Here is a 19299-nt window from a genome sequence, read left to right on the forward strand (position 1 = left end):
TTGAGAATACAACTGATTAGAAAACATTTAAAATTTCAGGCATTTGGAGTAAAGTGCCTTGTTCAAAGTCATCAGGCAAACCGTTGGCAGAGCCAGAACTGGAAGTAAAGAGCTCCAGAGAGACAACTGGAAGATAATGGATGATGACAGGCCATCCAGACCATGCTTCTGGCTTCCTGAAGTCCAGATGGACTCCCCACAGTGTCATGTTGATTGATCGAAGCACCAGTGCTGAGATGACTGCAAATCCCCAGCATGTGCATATAGCTGCACGTTTGTCTCTAGGAGGCTCTAGGTTAGAACATCACTTCCCGCCTTGCAAGCACAAGTAGAGTTGCCACCAGCTAAAGAGGAAAATAGGACCCTAAGGAGCAAGTTTCATGACCATTGGGATGTCAGCCAAGAAAATGGAGGGAGAGAGAAAAGAGAGTGTGTGGTATTCCCCACCCCACCCCCTATAGGGTTTTTGCTGTCTCTTAAACAAATCTGACCCTAGGTATAAGCTTGCCCTTTTTCAGTCCCAACTTCCTTGGTTATAAAATCATGTTTGGCAACTGCTCTGAAAGTTATTAAAGTTGCAGCAGTAAACTATGGGAGGCCAGAGAATTTCAGACAAAAGTTATTGCATCAGTAACTCAGAAACTAATTCCTAAAACTCTTGACACATTTATCCAGAGGGCTACTGCCAATACAGAAATGGAAATCATCATCAAGGGCCACTGTGTACCTGGAATTAAAATCCATCATTCCTCAGAGCAGAGAGCTATGATTGTGGAAGAATATGAATAGTCATGCCTTTTCACCACCATCTTCCCTCAAAAATAGAGTCCTTTATTTTTCAGAAGAACAAGAAAAATTCTGCTCTCTTTGTCTCTTTTTCCTTAAGAACCCCTCATTTACATTTTCTTTTCAATTTTTTTTTTCTTTGACAGTTCCACATTTAAACGGAAAGGCCCCTTTTCCTTACTCAATTGCACTGGTTTTATTTTGGATAGAAATCCTGTTGGGTACAGAAACAGAGAACAAACTTCACAACAGCAATAGTCTCTTCTACAGCATCTATTGTGGGGAAACTTAATACGCTTTTATCAAATGGCAGAGGCACTGGCTCCATTGCTCAGAATTAACTACAAAAGAGCATGGAAAGGGAACAGCACTGCCTTCTTCATCCAGCAAACCTCATTGCATGCCCAGCAACATGGCAAGAACCAGAGACACACAATCCCCATCCAGGAACACCCCCCTGAAGACCATAGATTGCTTTGCGTGATGCCTTCCTCACCAAAAGTTAATGAATGGAAAAGATTTGATGGGATCCCATGTCAACAAACAAATGGAGAAATGAACCCTCTAATTCAGTGTTAGAGGACTGACAATATCCTCAGAGTTTTAAATACATATATGCTTTGACCCAGGTTCTAAGAATTCGTCCTAAGATAAACTCACAGGGCTAGCCTCAGCCTGATCATAAAGAGGAAAAACCAGGAGCAATGCACAAATCGTTAAAATGCAGCCTTTGACCTGATCATGTAATTTATATTGATTGTCTTACGACAAACCATTGAGGGAGCACGTGTGTGTATGACCTTATATGTGTAAAGCTGTAGCTACCATGCTGCTTACAGAGGTGTTTACCAAGGTAGTCTCTAGATGAGTTTCCAGGTGACTTTTACTTTCCTTTACCAACTTTTCTGAATTTTTAATACCTTTATACTTGAAATTTGGGAGGGTGCTTTAAAATTTTTTTAAACAAAAAGCTAGTCTTTCCCTAAGTTCCTTAGCATGCGTACTACCATACCTAAGCCCAACCTAGTGGTAAGACAGTATGAAACATTGTGATGAGTTAAGGTGAATCCACATGTCAAAATTCATCAAACTGTACACTTTGGATGTGCAATTTATTGTGCATTATACCTCAATAAAATTGTTTTTATTTAAAAGGAAAGAAAATGTGAAATAGTCCAGGTAATTTCCATTCTCCACACAAAGTTATCAAAATAATTATGTATTTTAAAAAACCTGAATCAATGTTGGAAAGTAAATTTGATGTTGCAATCAGTGACAGGAGGCTATTCCAAGAGGTTAATAGCCTGAGTGAGGTGTAAAAATGTTCATTTAGCTTATTCTCTATTCTCTGGCTGTGTCAGTGTCCTTGATTATAGACAGATGCAGAGCTCACATTTGACCTGCTTCTGTCTACTTCTGTTTGCACCTTTTTGCAGAGTCCACGTCAATCTTAGGTAGCTTTTACCCCAAAATACATGCTTCAATGCACTTTAATTTTCCTGCAGTCAATAAATAGCACTTGCTAGCTTCCCTTAAGTAACTATATAGCAAACCCGAGGATTCTGAGATTTGAGGATGAGATAAAATTCCCAAAACCAAGCATTCTTTCCAGAGATAATTATTAGTACACTGATAAATGCTTTGAAGACTATTCCTTCACTCTGCTGGCAGATTTTCTCAGGTGTACATATTTTTTCCTGTATGAAATAGTCCAAAGGTCTGGCGTTGCCTAAAAAGTAAGACAAAAGACACACCAGTGGCCGCAGTAGGTTTAAGAATTGGGTCTCTGAGTTAGTTGGACAAGAAGGAAATAAATGTGTGTGTGTGTTGCTGTCAGTGACCATCCTCAGAACCACTTAGGGTTCCACCCACTTAGGGTTCGTACAGAATGGAGAACATGGGCCCTAAAGTCAGGGCAGGCATGGGACCTCTCTATAGGTTAGGTCTGCTTCTCATCACTGTTTTTCTGTGTTTTTCCCCCTCTGCTTTCCAATGCAACCAGTTGGACTGTGCTGCAGGGAAGAATTGGGCGCCCAGAGAACCCGTTCCGAGTGGCCCTGGAATATATCTCAAATGGAAACCGAAGCTTATCTGCAGTGGACTTCTTTGCCCTGAAGAACTGCAGTGAAGGTATCTGAATCTGGCTTTCCCCATCCACTCCTTGGTAGCTTGTTGTCTTAAGTAGGTCAGTAATCTGCCACCATAATTAGCTGAAAATGTGCACACTTATACAGAAGTGTCTCCAGTGCTTTGGGTCTGATTCTGAATATTGCCAAGTGGTTCACAGCCCAGCTGATCAATTTTCAAAGATTGAGTTATAATATTATATCTACTTAACTTAAAGCTATATCGAATAGAATATAGTCTTTGTTGGATAACACATTAGCTTAATTTCCCTGGAGTCCAGATGCTTTCAGCTATGGTTTTGTTTTGTTTTGTGGAAATTTTCAAATGTTTACAAATGAATAGAATAGTGCAATGGGCTCCCATATACCCTCAACCCAGTTTCAACAATTATCAACATTCTGCCTTTTTTTTTTTTCACATGTATCTCCATCCTACTAACTTGATAATGATTAGTACTTTACTTTTTTCCCCCCTGAGGTAAAATTTACAATTAAGTATTTTTAATGATTTGATTTAAGCTGTTATTAAGGGACAATGTGGGAAATGGTTATATGTGAAAATTCTTGCTTATTTTGTAAAAATCATTAAGGCATGTGTCATTGAATTCCTTTTGCATAACTCCACATTGTGAATTTATTTCAAGATTTATTAACAAGAGAAGACATCTCTCTCCTGAAGAGTAATTTGTCAATTTTTTTTTCTTTTTGTCTTTGTTGCCAGGAAACTCTGAGCTAAATGCAATACTCAATCACAATAAATTATATCTGTGTAGTTATTTGATAAACTTATTTTCTCTTCCCTCTACAGAGTTTTTGATCTTTTATTCCTATTTTCAAGATGATATTTTATATATATTTTTCATTAGACATTGCTCCAAGTGTGATTGGTATGCAGGAGAAGACTGATCATTGATATAGATATGAGGTTGATCTTTCCTTGATTCTTCAGAAGACCTAGGGTCATCATTATAAATATCCTTTATTATTTTTCCACATGTAAAGGGTATATAAGATGGACTTGAATTGTACAAATCTTTAGGAAACAAGTTGTTTTCATAGCCACTATTCTCCTGCCATGCCTGCCTCTTCCTCGAGGTTCACTAACCTGTGCTATGGAACCTGTGGTCTGGAGGCCCAGGAATGAAGGATAGACAGAAAGGGAGTCTGTGGCACTCCCAGGCCTAACCTCTCCATTTAGAATGTTCATCAGCAGCCATGAAGGCTCATAACACATAGCCATTGATTGCATGTTGAGGCCCAGTTTTGATTTTGAAGCTGAATACAAAAGGGACTCCTTTAGGTAGGGACCCTACTGACCACCCAGTTCCTTACCTTGCTGTTGCTCTTCATTCACTGCTAGCCTTGCAAGAACTTTCACAAAGTGGTTTTCTTTCTTTCTTTCTTTTTTAATCAAAACTGGTTTATGTGTCAGAAAAAGAAAAATCTATCATAACATGATAGATTGAACTTCAGTTCAAATTGAAAAGGTGCCTAGCCTGTGATGTGAGACGCTGTACAAGAAACATATGGTTTGGGAGAAAGCCAGGAGCTTGTACAAATGTTTCCACACTCACTAACTTAGGGATTTGTGAACGTCTCTGGACATCATCAGTCCTCACCGATGTCAAGGGTCCACGTACCGTCCAAAAGAGGTTATGTGTTGAAATGGAGCCAGTTATCAGGAATGTGTCAGGAAGAAGGTATGAGTTCCCAGAATTGGCCTAATCTCATTTCAGCAGCATCAGAAGGGAATAAGAGGCTATAAAACTCCAAGTATTAGGCCCAGCACAAATACTCTTGCAAAAATTCTTTGCACCTGGGAAAGATCTCAACCAGTTGTGCACATTTTTCCTTCCTTACGCCTACGACTTCCTTTCACCTACAGTATTCTCCCTCTGTAGTTTGTCTTGCATTTGCAGCAATCCATTGCACAGTTTACAAGATATGTTTCTTTTCTGCTTCTCTACCCTTAAAAAACCAAGAGAGTTGACCTCTCTAACTTTCTCTAATGGTCCAGAAAGTGTTTCTTCTGGCAGGACACTCTCTTAAGGAGGAAGAAAAGAAATCTGTCTCTGATTCCTTAAGGAAAGTGGACCTGCCAAGAGACCCAGGAAGGTTCTCATGGCCCAGCTACCTTCCTTCAGAGGCTCCAAGTCCAAGAACAGATGGTTTTCATGGGGAAGCAGGTGTCCTCTGTGCTCCTTCTCAGGTTTGGAATCCTGTGGCCACCAAGAGGTATGAGAGGACCACTGTGGACCTGTGAGGCAGAGAACAGAGTGATCCCAGTGTTTCCTGAGAACTTCTAACTCTTTCTCCTATAATGGAACAAATTCAGGTGCACATCGGGTGGTGTGGACAAGTTGAAAACATAAGAAGTATCCTAAAGCTACCCTCATATATTTAAAGAGAAGGAGTTGTTTTGCAGGCATACCCAAGGCCTGTTTGATGTAGACAAACATCTGTGTTTTCTGAGATCATTACTTCAGTTAGGTCATGAAGGGGAGGAGCTAAGAGAAGTAGTGCATTTGAAGGGGCGGAGCTAAGAGAAGTAGTGCATTTGAAGGGGCTGATCAGGTTGATAGGTTTCTGGGATATCTAGTCTACTTTCTACCTGGGTTCGATCCCTGGGTTGGGAAGACCTCCTGGAGAAGGGAATGGATACCCACTCCAGTATTCTTGTCTGGAGAATCCCATGGACAGAGGAGCCTGGTGGGCTATAGTCCATGGAATCACAAAGAATTGGACATGACTTTCACTTTCAGCTTTTCAGCTTGTAGGGTATCTGGTCTGCTTTATATAGACTTCTACAACCCTTCCTTGTCCCACAAGAAAAAAAAATGCCATTTTAACTAAACTGGAGATGGGGTCACTGGGACAATTCTGCTCGCAAAAGAGAAGATATCTATCTGTGGGTGCCATGAAGGCAGAGGTCGTGACTCCCTCTGAATCCTAACACCTGTTATCATAGAATGTAACAGTTATTAGCTGATCAGTTAGTAAGCAATGAAAGCTCACATCTATGGAGCATTTAGCATGTGCACAGATACAGTGCTGATCCCTTTACACGTGTTAGTTATCTCCTGTGAGCTTTACAATAACACTAAAAACCAGGTACTATTATCCTCATTTTACATATGGGGAAACTGAACCTCACAGATGTTTCTAAAGTTACCATCATTGTATAGTTAGGGAAAGGTAGAGCCACACTCAATCCCAAATCAGTCTGATCACCAAGCCAGTATTTCTATCCATGACATCCTGCTGCCTTAATGGAATGTGTAGAGGCTGGAGTTTTATTTACCTTAGAATTATCTTTGACTCTTCCTCTTATCCCTACATCCGGATGATCAAGCCTTGGGCTCTAGGCTTGTGGCTGCCTCACATTCTATCTGTTGCTGTCTAGATGCTACTGTTACTGCTTCTTGAGTTTATCCTTCTGACTTCATTTCCTCAGCCACGTGCTTTATTCAGGCCTTCATATATGTATTCTGGGACTTCAGCAATAGCTAAATAGACTTCTAGCTATTAGACTAAATAGACTTCTAGCTATTAGACTAAATAGACTAAATAGACTTCCAGCTAGTCTCCCTGATACCATTATCCATCCTTCACACATTGCCAGAAAAATCTCCTCCAAATTCCCTTTGCTTGTGGCATTTTCATGAGGTTCCAGTAACTTCTTATTGTCTACCACATCAGGAATATGAAGGTTGGGCTGGACCACTTCACTCAGAAGTGAAGACCGCTTCACATCAGAAAAGTGATGGCTGCAGATCACCCAGCTGGTTGATGGTAGAGCTGGGATTAACATCAGGACCACCTTGACTCTGACCTTGGTGCTTTCACCACTTCTCAATCCTGCCTGGGAAGCCACAGTGCCTCTGCCTGATTTCCACAGTCATTTACAATCCGGCCCTTCTGTACCTGCCCAACATTATGCCCTCTGTTTCCCCATACCTCTCCTCTAACAGACTGGTGTTCTCTACACTATGCCAATAATGCCTACTTGATCCCAGGCCTTATGTTTTGAACACTGATTCATCATTTAAGATCCAGCTTGGGGCCCAAACCCTCCAGAACATCACTCACAGCTAAAGAAATTATTCTTGGAAGACTTTGTTCTCTGCATCTAAATTTAGTAGCTATTTTATAATTATTTCTCAGTTAGTCATTTTGGGGCCCTAACAAGGTTCAGAACCTTGTCTTATATTGCTTTTATTTCTCCAGAGTGCAGTTAACACCATGCTAAACATATAAGAAACACAATGTAAATATTTGTTGACTGATCAGCTAATCAATCAATTGACAAATGCTGTTCCTGCTTTTATAGCTTTGGGCTATTACCCTATTACTCCCAAAAGAAAGTAGCAGTGAGTGGAAATTACTTGGAAGAGATTTTTCCCTCATCTTGAAAGAGTGGTGTGTGTATTCAGTACTGAGGGCAGGGATATCAACCCTTACATGCCCAGGCTCCCAGGGAACCCTTAACCCTTTCATAATGACTTTTCTTCAGCAGACAATTAAAGCATAGGATTATGCAGTACACTCATTGGGACTCCTCAGGTTCAGAGGAACCTGCTGAAAAATACGTCAGAAGAGCAGGACTAGCATCTTGAAAAGGACTTGAAAACAGTCAGTGTGTTCATAAAATTACATATTGCAAACACCCACCTAGCACCTTCTATGTGCCTGGTCCTGTCCTATGCACATTCATATATTAACTCATTAATCCTTCCAGCAACACTGTGAGGTATGCATTATTATTATCATCACTAGGCACAGCAGTCACGTACCCAGAGTCTCACAGCTGATATTGGAATGGAGGCCATCTGGCTCCAGCATCCATGCTGTTAGCTGCCACACGCTGGTGCTGCCTGTGGAAGGTCACTGCTGCTAAGGACCCCAGAAAGCATCTAATCTGCCTCCCTCACCGTGTGGAAACTGAATGCACAAACACTCAAAAATTTACCTTGAACTTTAACACACTAAATTACTGATTAGTCCAATGTGCTTCCTACCTCCATCTCATTGTCATCAAGTTCTCAGTTTTTCTAAGAAACCAACTCAGAATTTCCCTTTCCCTGCCCAGACGGGTCAAAGGCAGTTTAAGAGGACCACCACACCCTTATCAATAGTGGGTCCCCCATCCATGAAAATCAAGGATGTAAGCCTAAACACATTTTACTGCAGGTGGCCATAGTTCTTTCATGAACCTACAAGAATCAGAACTGAGATTTCCCAGATGAGAGCCACATTCAGCTCACTAACAGACCTTTTCCCAAGAAGCACTCATGGTCCCTTACTCTATCAAGACATTGTCACACACATTACTTCTAATCCATTCAGAGAGGGTGTCAGAAGCCTCACTCACACTATCCATGGTGCTGACGGTGATTTCACTGACTTCTATACTTCAGGAAGGGGGAGGAATCCGAGGAATACAATGCAGTCAGACCACTGCAGACACCTTAAAACACATGTCCCGAAAGAGTGGGAGATGACAGCTATCTTAGCCTCTTTGTGCCTAAAATGAGGACATGTAAACTAGATCCACAGTCTTCAAACATTTTTTAGAGGCTTAACTCTTAATTCAAACAAAGTCTTATATAAAAACCCAGGATATGAAATTACACAAGTACAGCTGCCCTAGAGGAAGTGACGGTGAGGAGCCCACCAGTTCCACAGTCTTTGACAAACCTTCCAAATGGGCTTTCATGAAATACAGCTTGAGAGTTGCTGGGCAGTCTGATTTTTAACTCTCCTATTAACCCCAGCTTTTTGATCCTATTATACTGTACTTATTTAAAATGTAATAGCAAAACGGAATTACATTAACCAGACCTTCTTTAAATGATTAAGACTAAGCCCAAGGCTATTGTACTTTGAATATGGGCCATTTCCCCAGACAGACTTTTGTCACTGTGGGTCCTGGCTTTGAGATGCTAAGTATGGAGCTGGTATGATTGTTTCCAATAAAACACGCATGGCATCACCTGGCCCTCTCTCCCTTCTCTTTCTTCTTACTTTATCAAAGACAGTGATGGGCACTGGAGGATATCCTCCTTAGACCAAGAGGGGACAAGATGAAATGAGAGAAGCTACACAAATAGATTCCAATATTTGGCCAGCCATGTGGAACCAATTAACCTTTAGAGTAAGATCCAAAATCCAGCTGGGTAAAATGAAGGATAACCTCATGGGCTCCTGGCAGCCTGGCCCAAACTGGGCATTTTCTGTTCCAAAAGCAAGCAGCACCCCAGCACCTTCCTTAGTTTGTGCTTGTGAAATTACTGTGGAATGCTGTCTTCGGACTGCCAGCAAAAACCTGTCTGTGTAGCAGACTCATTCATCCAACCGTCTGTGCATTCACCCATTCATACAACAGGTATTTACTGAGCGGTACTAAACTAAATGCATAGTGACCTTGATATAAACTTGTTTCTGTCTTAAGATTGAGTTTTGATGTTATGGCTTTAAGATCTCTATTCTACTTAGGACAAACACTGCTCCCCAAGGGCATCCCTGACTTATATTTAGTTTGCCCAAGGTATTGAATAGGTGCTCCATTTGTAGAGATGTCTTCCTCCAAACTAGTTACAATGCACCTTTCTCAGAAAGAACACAGAATGAATGCTGAACCGGCAATCAGGGAATTTAAGTCATGTTTCTACCTCTTCCTTGGTGGCTCAGACAGTAAAGAACCTGCCTGCAATGCAGGAGAACTGGTTCAATACCATGGTTGGGAAGGTCCCTTGGAAAAGGGAATGCAACCCACCCCACTATTCTTTCCTGGAGAATTCCATGAACCAAGGAGCCTGGCAGGCTACAGTCCATGGCGTTGCAAAGAGTCAGAAACGATTGAGCAACTAACACTTTCATTTCTTTCACTTCCACCTCTTTAGGCTTCCCAGGTGGCGCTAGTGGTAAAGAATCCACCTGCCAAGCATGAGAAACATTTTTGACCCCTGGGCTTCTCTGTCTTCTTTACTGTCTGGCTCAGACAGTAAAGAATCTGCCTACAATGCAGGAGACCCAGGTTCGATCCCTGGATTGAGAAGATCCCTTGGAGAAGGGAATGGCAACCCACTCCAGTATTCTTTCCTGGAGAATTCCATGGACAGAGGACCCTGGCGGGCTACAGTCCATGGGGTCACAAAGAGTAGGACACAGCTGAGCAACTAACACTTTCACTTTCAAACCCTGAGTCAGGAAGATCCCCTGAAGGAGGAATGGCAACCCACTCCAGTATGCTTGTTTGGAGCATTCCACGGACAGAGGAGCCTGTCCATAGGGTACAGTCCATAGGGTCACAAAGAGTGAGACATGACAGAGCTACTAAACAACAGCAAACAATGCAACACTGTGGATCAAAAGAGACATCAGGTCTCCCCCAGAATTGGCACACTTTTTTTAAATTTAAAATAGGAATAACAATATGTCAACGGCTGACCCCAAATTGACGTTAATCGTGAGCGTCAAAGGAGAGGATGGCTGTGGAGGTGTGTTTGTGGATGTTGCTCTGAGCTCCCTGACTTCTCTGGCCTCAAGTCTTTGAAAAGGAAGCTACTCCCTCTCTGCCACTCAGTTTCTCATGGTGAAACGACCATTCACAGAAATAAATTGAAACAAACACTTCATGTTAATGACAACAACGTGCCAAGTGGGTGATGGGAGCTGCAGCATCGCCAACCTGATGCCAGCATCCAGGTGGCCAACACCTGGGTTGGTCTCTTCAAGGGACTGAATCAATCATGTGGTGGTGGATCTATTGCTCGGAAGTGAAAACCAGAGAGGACCCTGAGCCACAGCCTGGTGTCCTCACTTAGTTCTCACTGTGACTACCTGGTGGAGGGTGAACCTCGTTTACCAAACATTCCCCTTCTTGACTCCCGATCTCTAAAACTTCTTGCCTGTTTTTTACCTGTGGACTGTGCTCTTTAAAAGATAGGCATTAGAATGACTAAAATTTCATTTAGCCACTGAGATCTACTCACATTTCCCTGAGTGCCTTCCCACCTTTAAGCTTTTTTTTTAGCTATGCCCCCTCCATTCCCAATATCTGCTTCTCCCAGTCCGCCACATCTTTCAGATTTCTGCTCAAATATATCTTCTCCCAGAAGTCTCAGCCCAGAATTGTGTTTCTATATATTTCTGTTTTAAAACAGCCTACTTCTTTCCAGAGTTATTTATGTGTCTTGCTCAATAGATGCTAGGTTCTATTTTTTTAAAGACTGTCTTTAAAAAAAAAAAAACTCTACATCCCAATTACCAACTAACAGTGTTTTTCCCATAGTAAGTAGTGAATAAAGGTTTTTTTGTTACAATGTAGGAGAGAGATTACAGGCTTTGGAATCAGAATGAGTGTGGAATTCCAGCTCCATCATTTACCACCCTTTTGATCTCAGAGGAGGTTTCTTTTTTTTTTTTTTTTCCAATCTGTGAGTTTTGTTTTCCTCATAAGTAAGTGGGACTCAGTTCAGTTCAGTTGCTCAGTCATGTCCGACTCTTTGCGACCCCATGAATCGCAGCACACCAGGCCTCCCTGTCCATCATCAACTCCCGGAGTTCACTCAAACTCATGTCCATCGAGTCGGTGATGCCATCCAGCCATCTCATCCTCTGTCATCCCCTTTTCTTCTTGCCCCCAATCCCTCCCAGCATCAGAGTCTTTTCCAATGAGTCAGCTCTTCGCATGAGGTGGCCAAAGTTCTGGAGTTTCAGCTTTAGCATCAGTCCTTCCAAAGAACACCCAGGGCTGATCTCCTTTAGAATGGACTGGTTGGATCTCCTTGCAGTCCAAGGGGCTCTCAAGAGTCTTCTCCTACCAGGGTCCAGCCCTGGTGGAGTCAGAGGATTTGAAGGGGAGACGGCTTCGGCGATGAGGATATGATAGAATTAAAGATATATAGAGTGGTTAAATAAAGATAGCTCAGTGAGAAAATTCAGTGGAGAAAAGAGGCTGAATAACTTGGTTTACGTGGAAAGCCAATAAAATTCCAAGATAAGGAATTTGAGTCCCTACGTAGGCCATGGGTGTCCTCCCACTCTCCTGAAGGAGAGGAGACACTAAGGCCTCCCTGGTCAGATCTTAGAAGCCCAGGCAAAATTAGTAGGTTTAACGAGCCTCCATGCTCCAGATGGGAATTCAGCCAGAAGGTGAGAGAAAGAACGACATGGGGAGACCAAGCTTTGGTGAACAAGGCCTGCACTTTATTTTCCAAAGTAGTTTTTATACCTTAAGTTGTGCATAGAGGATAATGGGGGAAGGGGTAGAGTCATGCAAGGACAGCAGTCCTTGATCCTAATCGAAGCCAGGCTTTCTTCCTGCAAACTTATCATATGCAAAAGTTTAGGTGATTTACATCATCTTCTGGCCAGGAGTCCTGTTAACATTTTATGACCCTTTCTGCAGAAAACTTATTTTTCTCTAAAGGTGATTATTCTAAAGTCAAGTGCCACCCTCCAAAAGCATTAGATAAAGTTGCATTCCTACAGGGCAAAGGTGTGGTGGGCTATAACAAGAAAAGAATTAACTCAAGGGTCCAAGGTTACAAACATTAAAACTACTACTTACATTCCTATACACCAATTATATTAATCAATACACTCCCAGGGACACAGTAGGTAAGGGATATGGAAACTTAGCAGCAAACATTGGCCCAACAAGTGAAAAACCCCTCACCAATACAATTTCTAATCAATCTTTTAACTGCTCAAAGGAATCTTTATTTAGACAGTTTAGAACATCTCATGCCTCTCATGGTTGGGAGGCTGTGAACAAGCACATGTGGCCGGAAGAACCTGTTCAGGCAGGCTAGAGGACTTCCAAAGGAGTTTGTAAGTTGAAACACTCTTGTCATGCCCAGGAACTTTTTTAACTGGAGCTGTAAGTTAACTCTTTTTCAGAGAGAGGTGGTGGGGGACAGCTCCCCATAAAGTCAGAGGTGTAGGTGAGAGCACAAAGCAGTAAAGTAGGCAGACTATGGTTTTGGGGGTCGATGCTCCAGAATTTCCAGAGGGACTCCTGAGGCTCGATCCTGCCTTTGCGGATGCCGAGCCTCCTTTCTCATGACCTTTGCCACGGGCAGATTTCCTCACGCTGGCTCCCAGCATTCTCCAACACCACAGTTCAAAAGCATCAATTCTTTGGTGCTCAGCTTTCTTCACAGTCCAACTCTCACATCCATACATGACCACTGGAAAAATCATAGCCTTGACTAGATGGACCTTTGTTGGCAAAGTAATGTCTCTGCTTTTGAATATGCTATCTAGGTTGGTCATAACTTTCCTTCCAAGGAGTAAGCGTCTTTTAATTTCATGGCTGCAATCACCATCTGCAGTGATTTTGGAGCCCCCCAAAAATAAAGTCTGACATTGTTTCCCCATCTATTTCCCATGAGGTGATGGGACCAGATGCCATGATCTTCGTTTTCTGAATGTTGAGCTTTAAGCCAACTTTTTCACTCTCCTCTTTCACTTGCAACAAGAGGCTTTTGAGTTCCTCTTCACTTTCTGCCATAAGGGTGGTGTCATCTGCATATCTGAGGTTATTCATATTTCTCCCTGCAATCTTGATGCCAACCTGTGCTTCTTCCAGCCCAGCGTTTCTCATGATGTACTCTGCATAGAAGTTAAATAAACAGGGTGACAATATACAGCCTTGGCATACTCCTTTTCCTATTTGGAACCAGTCTGTTGTTCCATGTCCAGTTCTAACTGTTGTTTCCTGACCTACACACAGGTTTCTCAAGAGGCAGGTCAGGTGATCTGGTATTCCCATCTCTTTCAGAATTTTCCACAGTTTATTGTGATCCACACAGTCAAAGTCTTTGGCATAGTCAATAAAGCAGAAATAGATGTTTTTCTGGAACTCTCTTGCTTTTTCCATGATCCAGCAGATGTTGGCAATTTGATCTCTGGTTTGTCTGCCTTTCCTAAAACCAGCTTGAACATCTGTAATATATAATTATGGGTTTTGGGAAATTAAAACTGATATTGTATGTAGAACCCCTAGCACAGTCCTTGGCACGATGAATACCATCTCCCTCTCTCTCCCATGTCCCCCGTCTGAGCTGAATGTCCCCATTCAGGAACCAGGACTGAATAATTCTGTAGGACTAGCCCATGGTGTGTTATATGTTGGCAGGGTCCTACCCACCTTTCATTTATGTTGTTGCTGTTTGTTTTCATTTAATATACTATCTTTTTAATCATTTATTTTATTTAATTGTCAGTTTATAAAATTTAATTTTCAGTAGTAAATGTTTACCAGCTAGCTTGCAAGATTTCTGAAAATGTAACAATCAGCTCTTACCAGTGAGTGTGAGCTGGCTATAACCCACCACTGCACTCTTCCTTTCCCAGATTGTTTTTCCTAAATCCCAGACATTATATTATCTTATCCATAGACATTTCAGCATATACCTCTAAAACCCCATTTCCAACAGAGATCCTGATAACCCAGATCTACATTTTAATTTCCAAGGCAGCTACTTCTGTATGCTTTTATCTTTAATAAAGTCAGTTTTTTTTTTTCTTTTGTGACTCAAGTGCACAGAATCCGGTTTCCCCAAAGGAAAAGGACCGTTTAATCCCATGGGGATGGCTGAAGTCCAGGGAAGACCCTAAAAGTACATTGACCCGACTATCACATTGCCTCCTCAAGCCAATTAAGCGTGCAATCTAAAACAGCCAGGCCCCAGCTGGTGGAACCAGGAAAGAACTTTGTCCGCCCCTCCTTTCCCTTCTGATGCATAGCTGCTGTTGGCAGAGACTTTTATATTCTGGAATGGCTTACTCATAATCACTAATAAAGCCAATTAGAAATGCCCCCACAAAGTGCCTAGGAACAAGAATGATTGCTTGGGTGACTGTTTTAAACATTCGACCATTGAAAAATCACCTGGAAATGGGGGCAGACACAAAAGGTTTTAAAATATAAATAAATAAGGAACCAGTGTGCTGAGGTCATTGTACTCCCAAAAGAAAATTACTTTCAAATTACAACTACATAAAAGAAATAATTGAAAAGATTAATCACACTAAAATAATTGGTCTATTTTACAAGTAATTTGGAGCAATATTCAGTCATTGACATCAATGTCTAGTAGTAAAATAGCAATGAATTCCATTCTCTGACTAATGTATTTATTTTATTAATGGTACTAAATGGTGTTGTTACTGCTTATAAATATTTCATAATTTTTAATTCATTAAAATGTTCAAGGAACTTCCAAAAGTATTTATTAGTTTAAGTCATTCTTAGTATTCAATATGCGATTGCCATTCTGCTTGGGTAATTAAAAAAATTATTGTTTTGGGTAATGGGAGTCTCTTTGAATTTGGAGGATTAAGCCCCAGTTATTAATGAGACTACTGCTCCAGATGGTGATGAATGAGGGGCTTGGTGAAACTGTGTTCCCTTTTTGCATCTCTAAGGTTCCTCTGTAGCCATTCCGTAAAACCTGGCCCTGGAGCTGTGAGGCAAACAGGGTGGACCCAGATAAATTAATTCCGGAGATAATAAGAAGAGTGTCAGTTTGAACATTGGTTTCAATCCACTACCTCTCCCACCCCCATTTCATCTTCCTGAAAGAGCTGACAGCAAAATTCATATATTCCAACCTCGCCTCCTGTTTCTTTCATTCTTTGATAGGGGCCATAACAGGTGAAATGAACAAAAAGATGCAACAGAAAGAATGGACACCCAATACTGAATAGTGGAAGGAGGATAGGACTTGGATGAGGAAAACATGCATTTGGGTCTTGAGTTGTTTGGGTGCCACGTGTCCATTATATCCTGCAGTCCTAGATCATTCATGTGTGAAACACAGACCGTGGATGGTACCTGCCCCAGGGTCCCTGTGGGGTTTGAACGTGTTCATCTGTATGCCTGTGTAAAACAGTACCTAGAACCTAGTGGGAAACCAAACAGGATTAGTTCTACTCTTCTCTAAGTCCAAAGAGTGTGTCATGGTGGTGTGCCAATGGCCTCAGCAACTCTTAACTAACTGTGCTATTACACAAACAGTTGGTATGAGTCATCAAGGAAAATCAGCCATAGTGAATTGTACAACTCAGGGGCTCAGTGAAGTCTAAGGACATCCGCTAGAGGAGGGACAGGTTAACTCTGCCCAATAGGTCTGAGATCAGGCTCACTGCACTGCCTCCAGAGTGTCATCCACACAGGAAATGGCTAAAGTCATTTGGCTATAGGCAAATTGGGAGGGGCCAGGATCCAATAAGTGGCTTGAGGTGAAGTGGGGCCAATGCTTCTCGAACTTGGATGCTTGTGTAGTGATGTTGTGGGGGTTGATTCCACAGAATCAACATGATATGTCTTTCCAGATTGGAGTTGGGGGACATTTTCTATTGAAATTAGCAGGCTATATGTTGGGCTCCAGTGCAAACTGTGCACAATTAATAAAATACCTTTTCTGTTCATAGCGATCCCCCAGATTCTGGAAGGTGACTTCATCCTTCTCTGCCACTGGGAGAACAGCAGAGGACATGTTGGTGAAGCACCATTTCAGGGGGACAGAGGGACATGGGTCAGAGGAAGTACAGACAGGCCTGGGGTCAAGCAGGTACCAAAGGGGAGGTATCCTCTCAGTGCAAGCCACGGAGGAAGGGCAGGGTGGCAGGCAGAACTCCACTGACACCAGAAACCAGCAGCAGGGCCCTGAGCTACCTAAGCTACCAGAAAGGCTCAGTTCCTAAAATTTAGGTACCAGGTCAGGGACAAACTAACCAAATATTAGACTGCAAAGTCCCCTGTGCATTGACCTAGAGCTTTTAAACTTCCTCAAGGACAGAATTAATCTCAGAGTTGGTTTGGTTTGGTTTGGTTTGAAGGAGGATACAGGGAGGGGTTTGTAAACCTTATCTGAAGACTTGGGAGACATTTTACTTCCTCTCTTCTGGCACCCCTGCACAGGGCTCCTCACTTCAGGGGCTCAGCAACTTCCGGGGTAGTATGGGCTGAAGGAGCCATTTGCTCTGCTTGCTGGGGGGCATAGACTCAGAACGCTGGAGCCTAAGTGGCTGGGATGTGAGGCTTTTTCTCTTCCCTCATGGTTATTTTGCCATTTTTGGCATTCTACATCCTCAAGTCATGCTGTGATCATGGTTTTTGTGGAACTTTAGTTTGCCTTTCTTGTTGTGATTTGTTTGGGGAAGAAACACTGAGAGACTAGTTGCTCTGCAGCTTCCTGGAAAGCCCTGCAGTGTAGAGTTTGCAAACCACAGGACAGACGGTCTCTGGGATCCCTCGTTCTCTCAGCTCCATCATTCTGGGATTCTCTCAGCAGCATGTGGGTGAATGCAGTCTTTTGGCTTTTGCTTCTTCATTTAGCTCTTAGCCAAAATTTTGTATCTAGAAAACGCTTAACGAACATTAACTAATTACCCTTCATTAATCATTCATGCAGCTGGTACAGCAGGGTCTTACCATTTCCTTTAAGAACACGGGTGTAATATCCTATCTGGACCCCAGCTCCCACTCAGGGGGCAATGGGGTCATCATGGCGGCACTGGGATATTCTAGAGCTCACTAGGGGAGTGGGCCGGAAGGTGGGCATGGGCTCTGTGAGGCTACAACCACACTGGGATGCCCTTCTATTCTAACGAACAGGAAGGACGAGCCACATTGCCAGCCAATGGCAGCTGAGAGGCAATAAGCTTTAATTAGAGGCTTCTTCCAGGAAATTCATATGAACATAATAAGTCTGTTGTCTTAAAAGGCCCAGAGAGGTTAAATGCCTCGCCTTTCTTTTTGCTTTTATAAGCTGATCTTTTCAATCGTTTGTGAAATGTAAATATAGTGAGGACATTGACTCTGAAGAGCTCCCCACTGCTCCAGGGACAGGTAGCCCGAGTCTGGGGTCAGGAGGCAGCCTGTCTGTAGGTTTATGGCTCAGGAGCACAGAGCAGGGCAGGCAAATGAGCTGTCACAGCTGAGCGCAGCAGAAGGGAGAAGGTCACTTGGGTCTCTGTGAGGGCTGGGAATGAAGCAAGCTCCCTGTGCCGCAGGCCCAAGAGGTCAAGGAGAGCCTGTGAGTAGCCTGAAGTCTCTGTCCTATGAACTTGGGCCCACGAGTATATAAAGCTAGGGTGAGGAATGCCCAGAATTACATTATATGGATAAGAATGGAAAATATTCCTTGTAATGGTAATTACTGTTGGGGGCCAGAGTGAGGTACTCCGCCCGTGACAAAGGTCATGAGGAAGGAGGCTCTACATACGCAAAGGCGGGATTGAGCCTCAGGAGTCCCCCTGGAAATCCTCGAGCGTCTACCCCCATAACCAGCCTGCCTACTTTACTACTTTGTGCTCTTACCTACACCTCTGACTTTACGGGGGGCTGTCCCCCACCACCTCTTTTGGAGAAGGAGTTAACTTAGAGCTCCAGTTTATAATAATTCCTGGGCGTGATAAGAGTGTTTTAACCTACAAACTCCTCTGAAGGTTCTCTGGCCTGCCTGACAGGCTTGTCCGGCCACATGTGATCGCTCACAGCCTCCCAACTGTGAGAGGCATGAGATGCTTTAAACCTTCTAAAAACAGGTTCCTTAGAAAAGTTAGAAAACTATTAGTATAAGTATAATGGGCTAATTAGAAATTGTGTTGGTGAAGGGTTTTTCATTTGTTGAGCCAATGTTTGTTGCTAAGTCTCCACATCCCCTGCCCTTACACACATTAATGAATATATTGAAGAAATAAGTATTAACCTTTGATATTAATCACGTTAGACCTTAGGCTAAGCAAATTCTTTCCTTAACTAAAACCCACTACACCCTCACCCTGTAGGAATGTAACTTTATTTGGGTGGCGTCTGTTTTGAGACTAATCAGCCCTGGAGAAATAAGTGTCCTGATTGACTGACCGCTGTCACAAGGAGAGGGTCGTAAATTGTCAGCAGGCCCCCCTGGCCAGAAGATGATGTAACACCCCTAAGACCTCTGTATACATTTGTGTGAAGCACCTGACTTTAATAAAAGTCAGGACTGCTGTCCCCACGTGACTTTTGTATAACATCTTAGTGTATAAAAACAGACTCTGGAAAATAAAGAATTGGGATCAGTTTCTCGAAATACTGGTCTCCCCATGTCGCTCTCTCTCTCACTCTGGCTGAGTCTCCATCTGGAGCGCGGAACCTGCCATGCTTACTAATTATGCCTGGGCTTCTAAGATCCGACCGGGGAGGCCTCAGTGTCTCCTCTCCTTCGGGAGAACGGAAGGACGCCTGCGGCCTACGTAAGTGGTGCAAACTTCTTGTCTTGAAGTTTTATTGGTCTCCCGCGTAAACCAAGCTACTCAGCCTCTTTTCTCCACTGAATTTTCCTACTGAGCTATCCTTATTCTATTACTCTTTATATCTTTAATTAAT

General features: G+C 42.7%; 1 protein-coding gene across 1 annotated transcript in view; it reads left to right on the forward strand.

Annotated features, from left to right (window-relative positions):
- The window catches only part of ALK (ALK receptor tyrosine kinase), a 735395-nt gene that overhangs the window by 539491 nt on the left and 176605 nt on the right, over nucleotides 1-19299 (forward strand). Inside the window, exon 5 of the mRNA XM_070798938.1 lies at nucleotides 2789-2916. Within this exon, the coding sequence (XP_070655039.1) occupies nucleotides 2789-2916 (128 nt within the window). The remainder of the gene's footprint in view (nucleotides 1-2788; nucleotides 2917-19299) is intronic.

Source organism: Bos indicus, chromosome 11 (assembly GCF_029378745.1).
Source record: "Bos indicus isolate NIAB-ARS_2022 breed Sahiwal x Tharparkar chromosome 11, NIAB-ARS_B.indTharparkar_mat_pri_1.0, whole genome shotgun sequence".
NCBI classification, from domain to species: Eukaryota; Metazoa; Chordata; class Mammalia; order Artiodactyla; family Bovidae; genus Bos; species Bos indicus.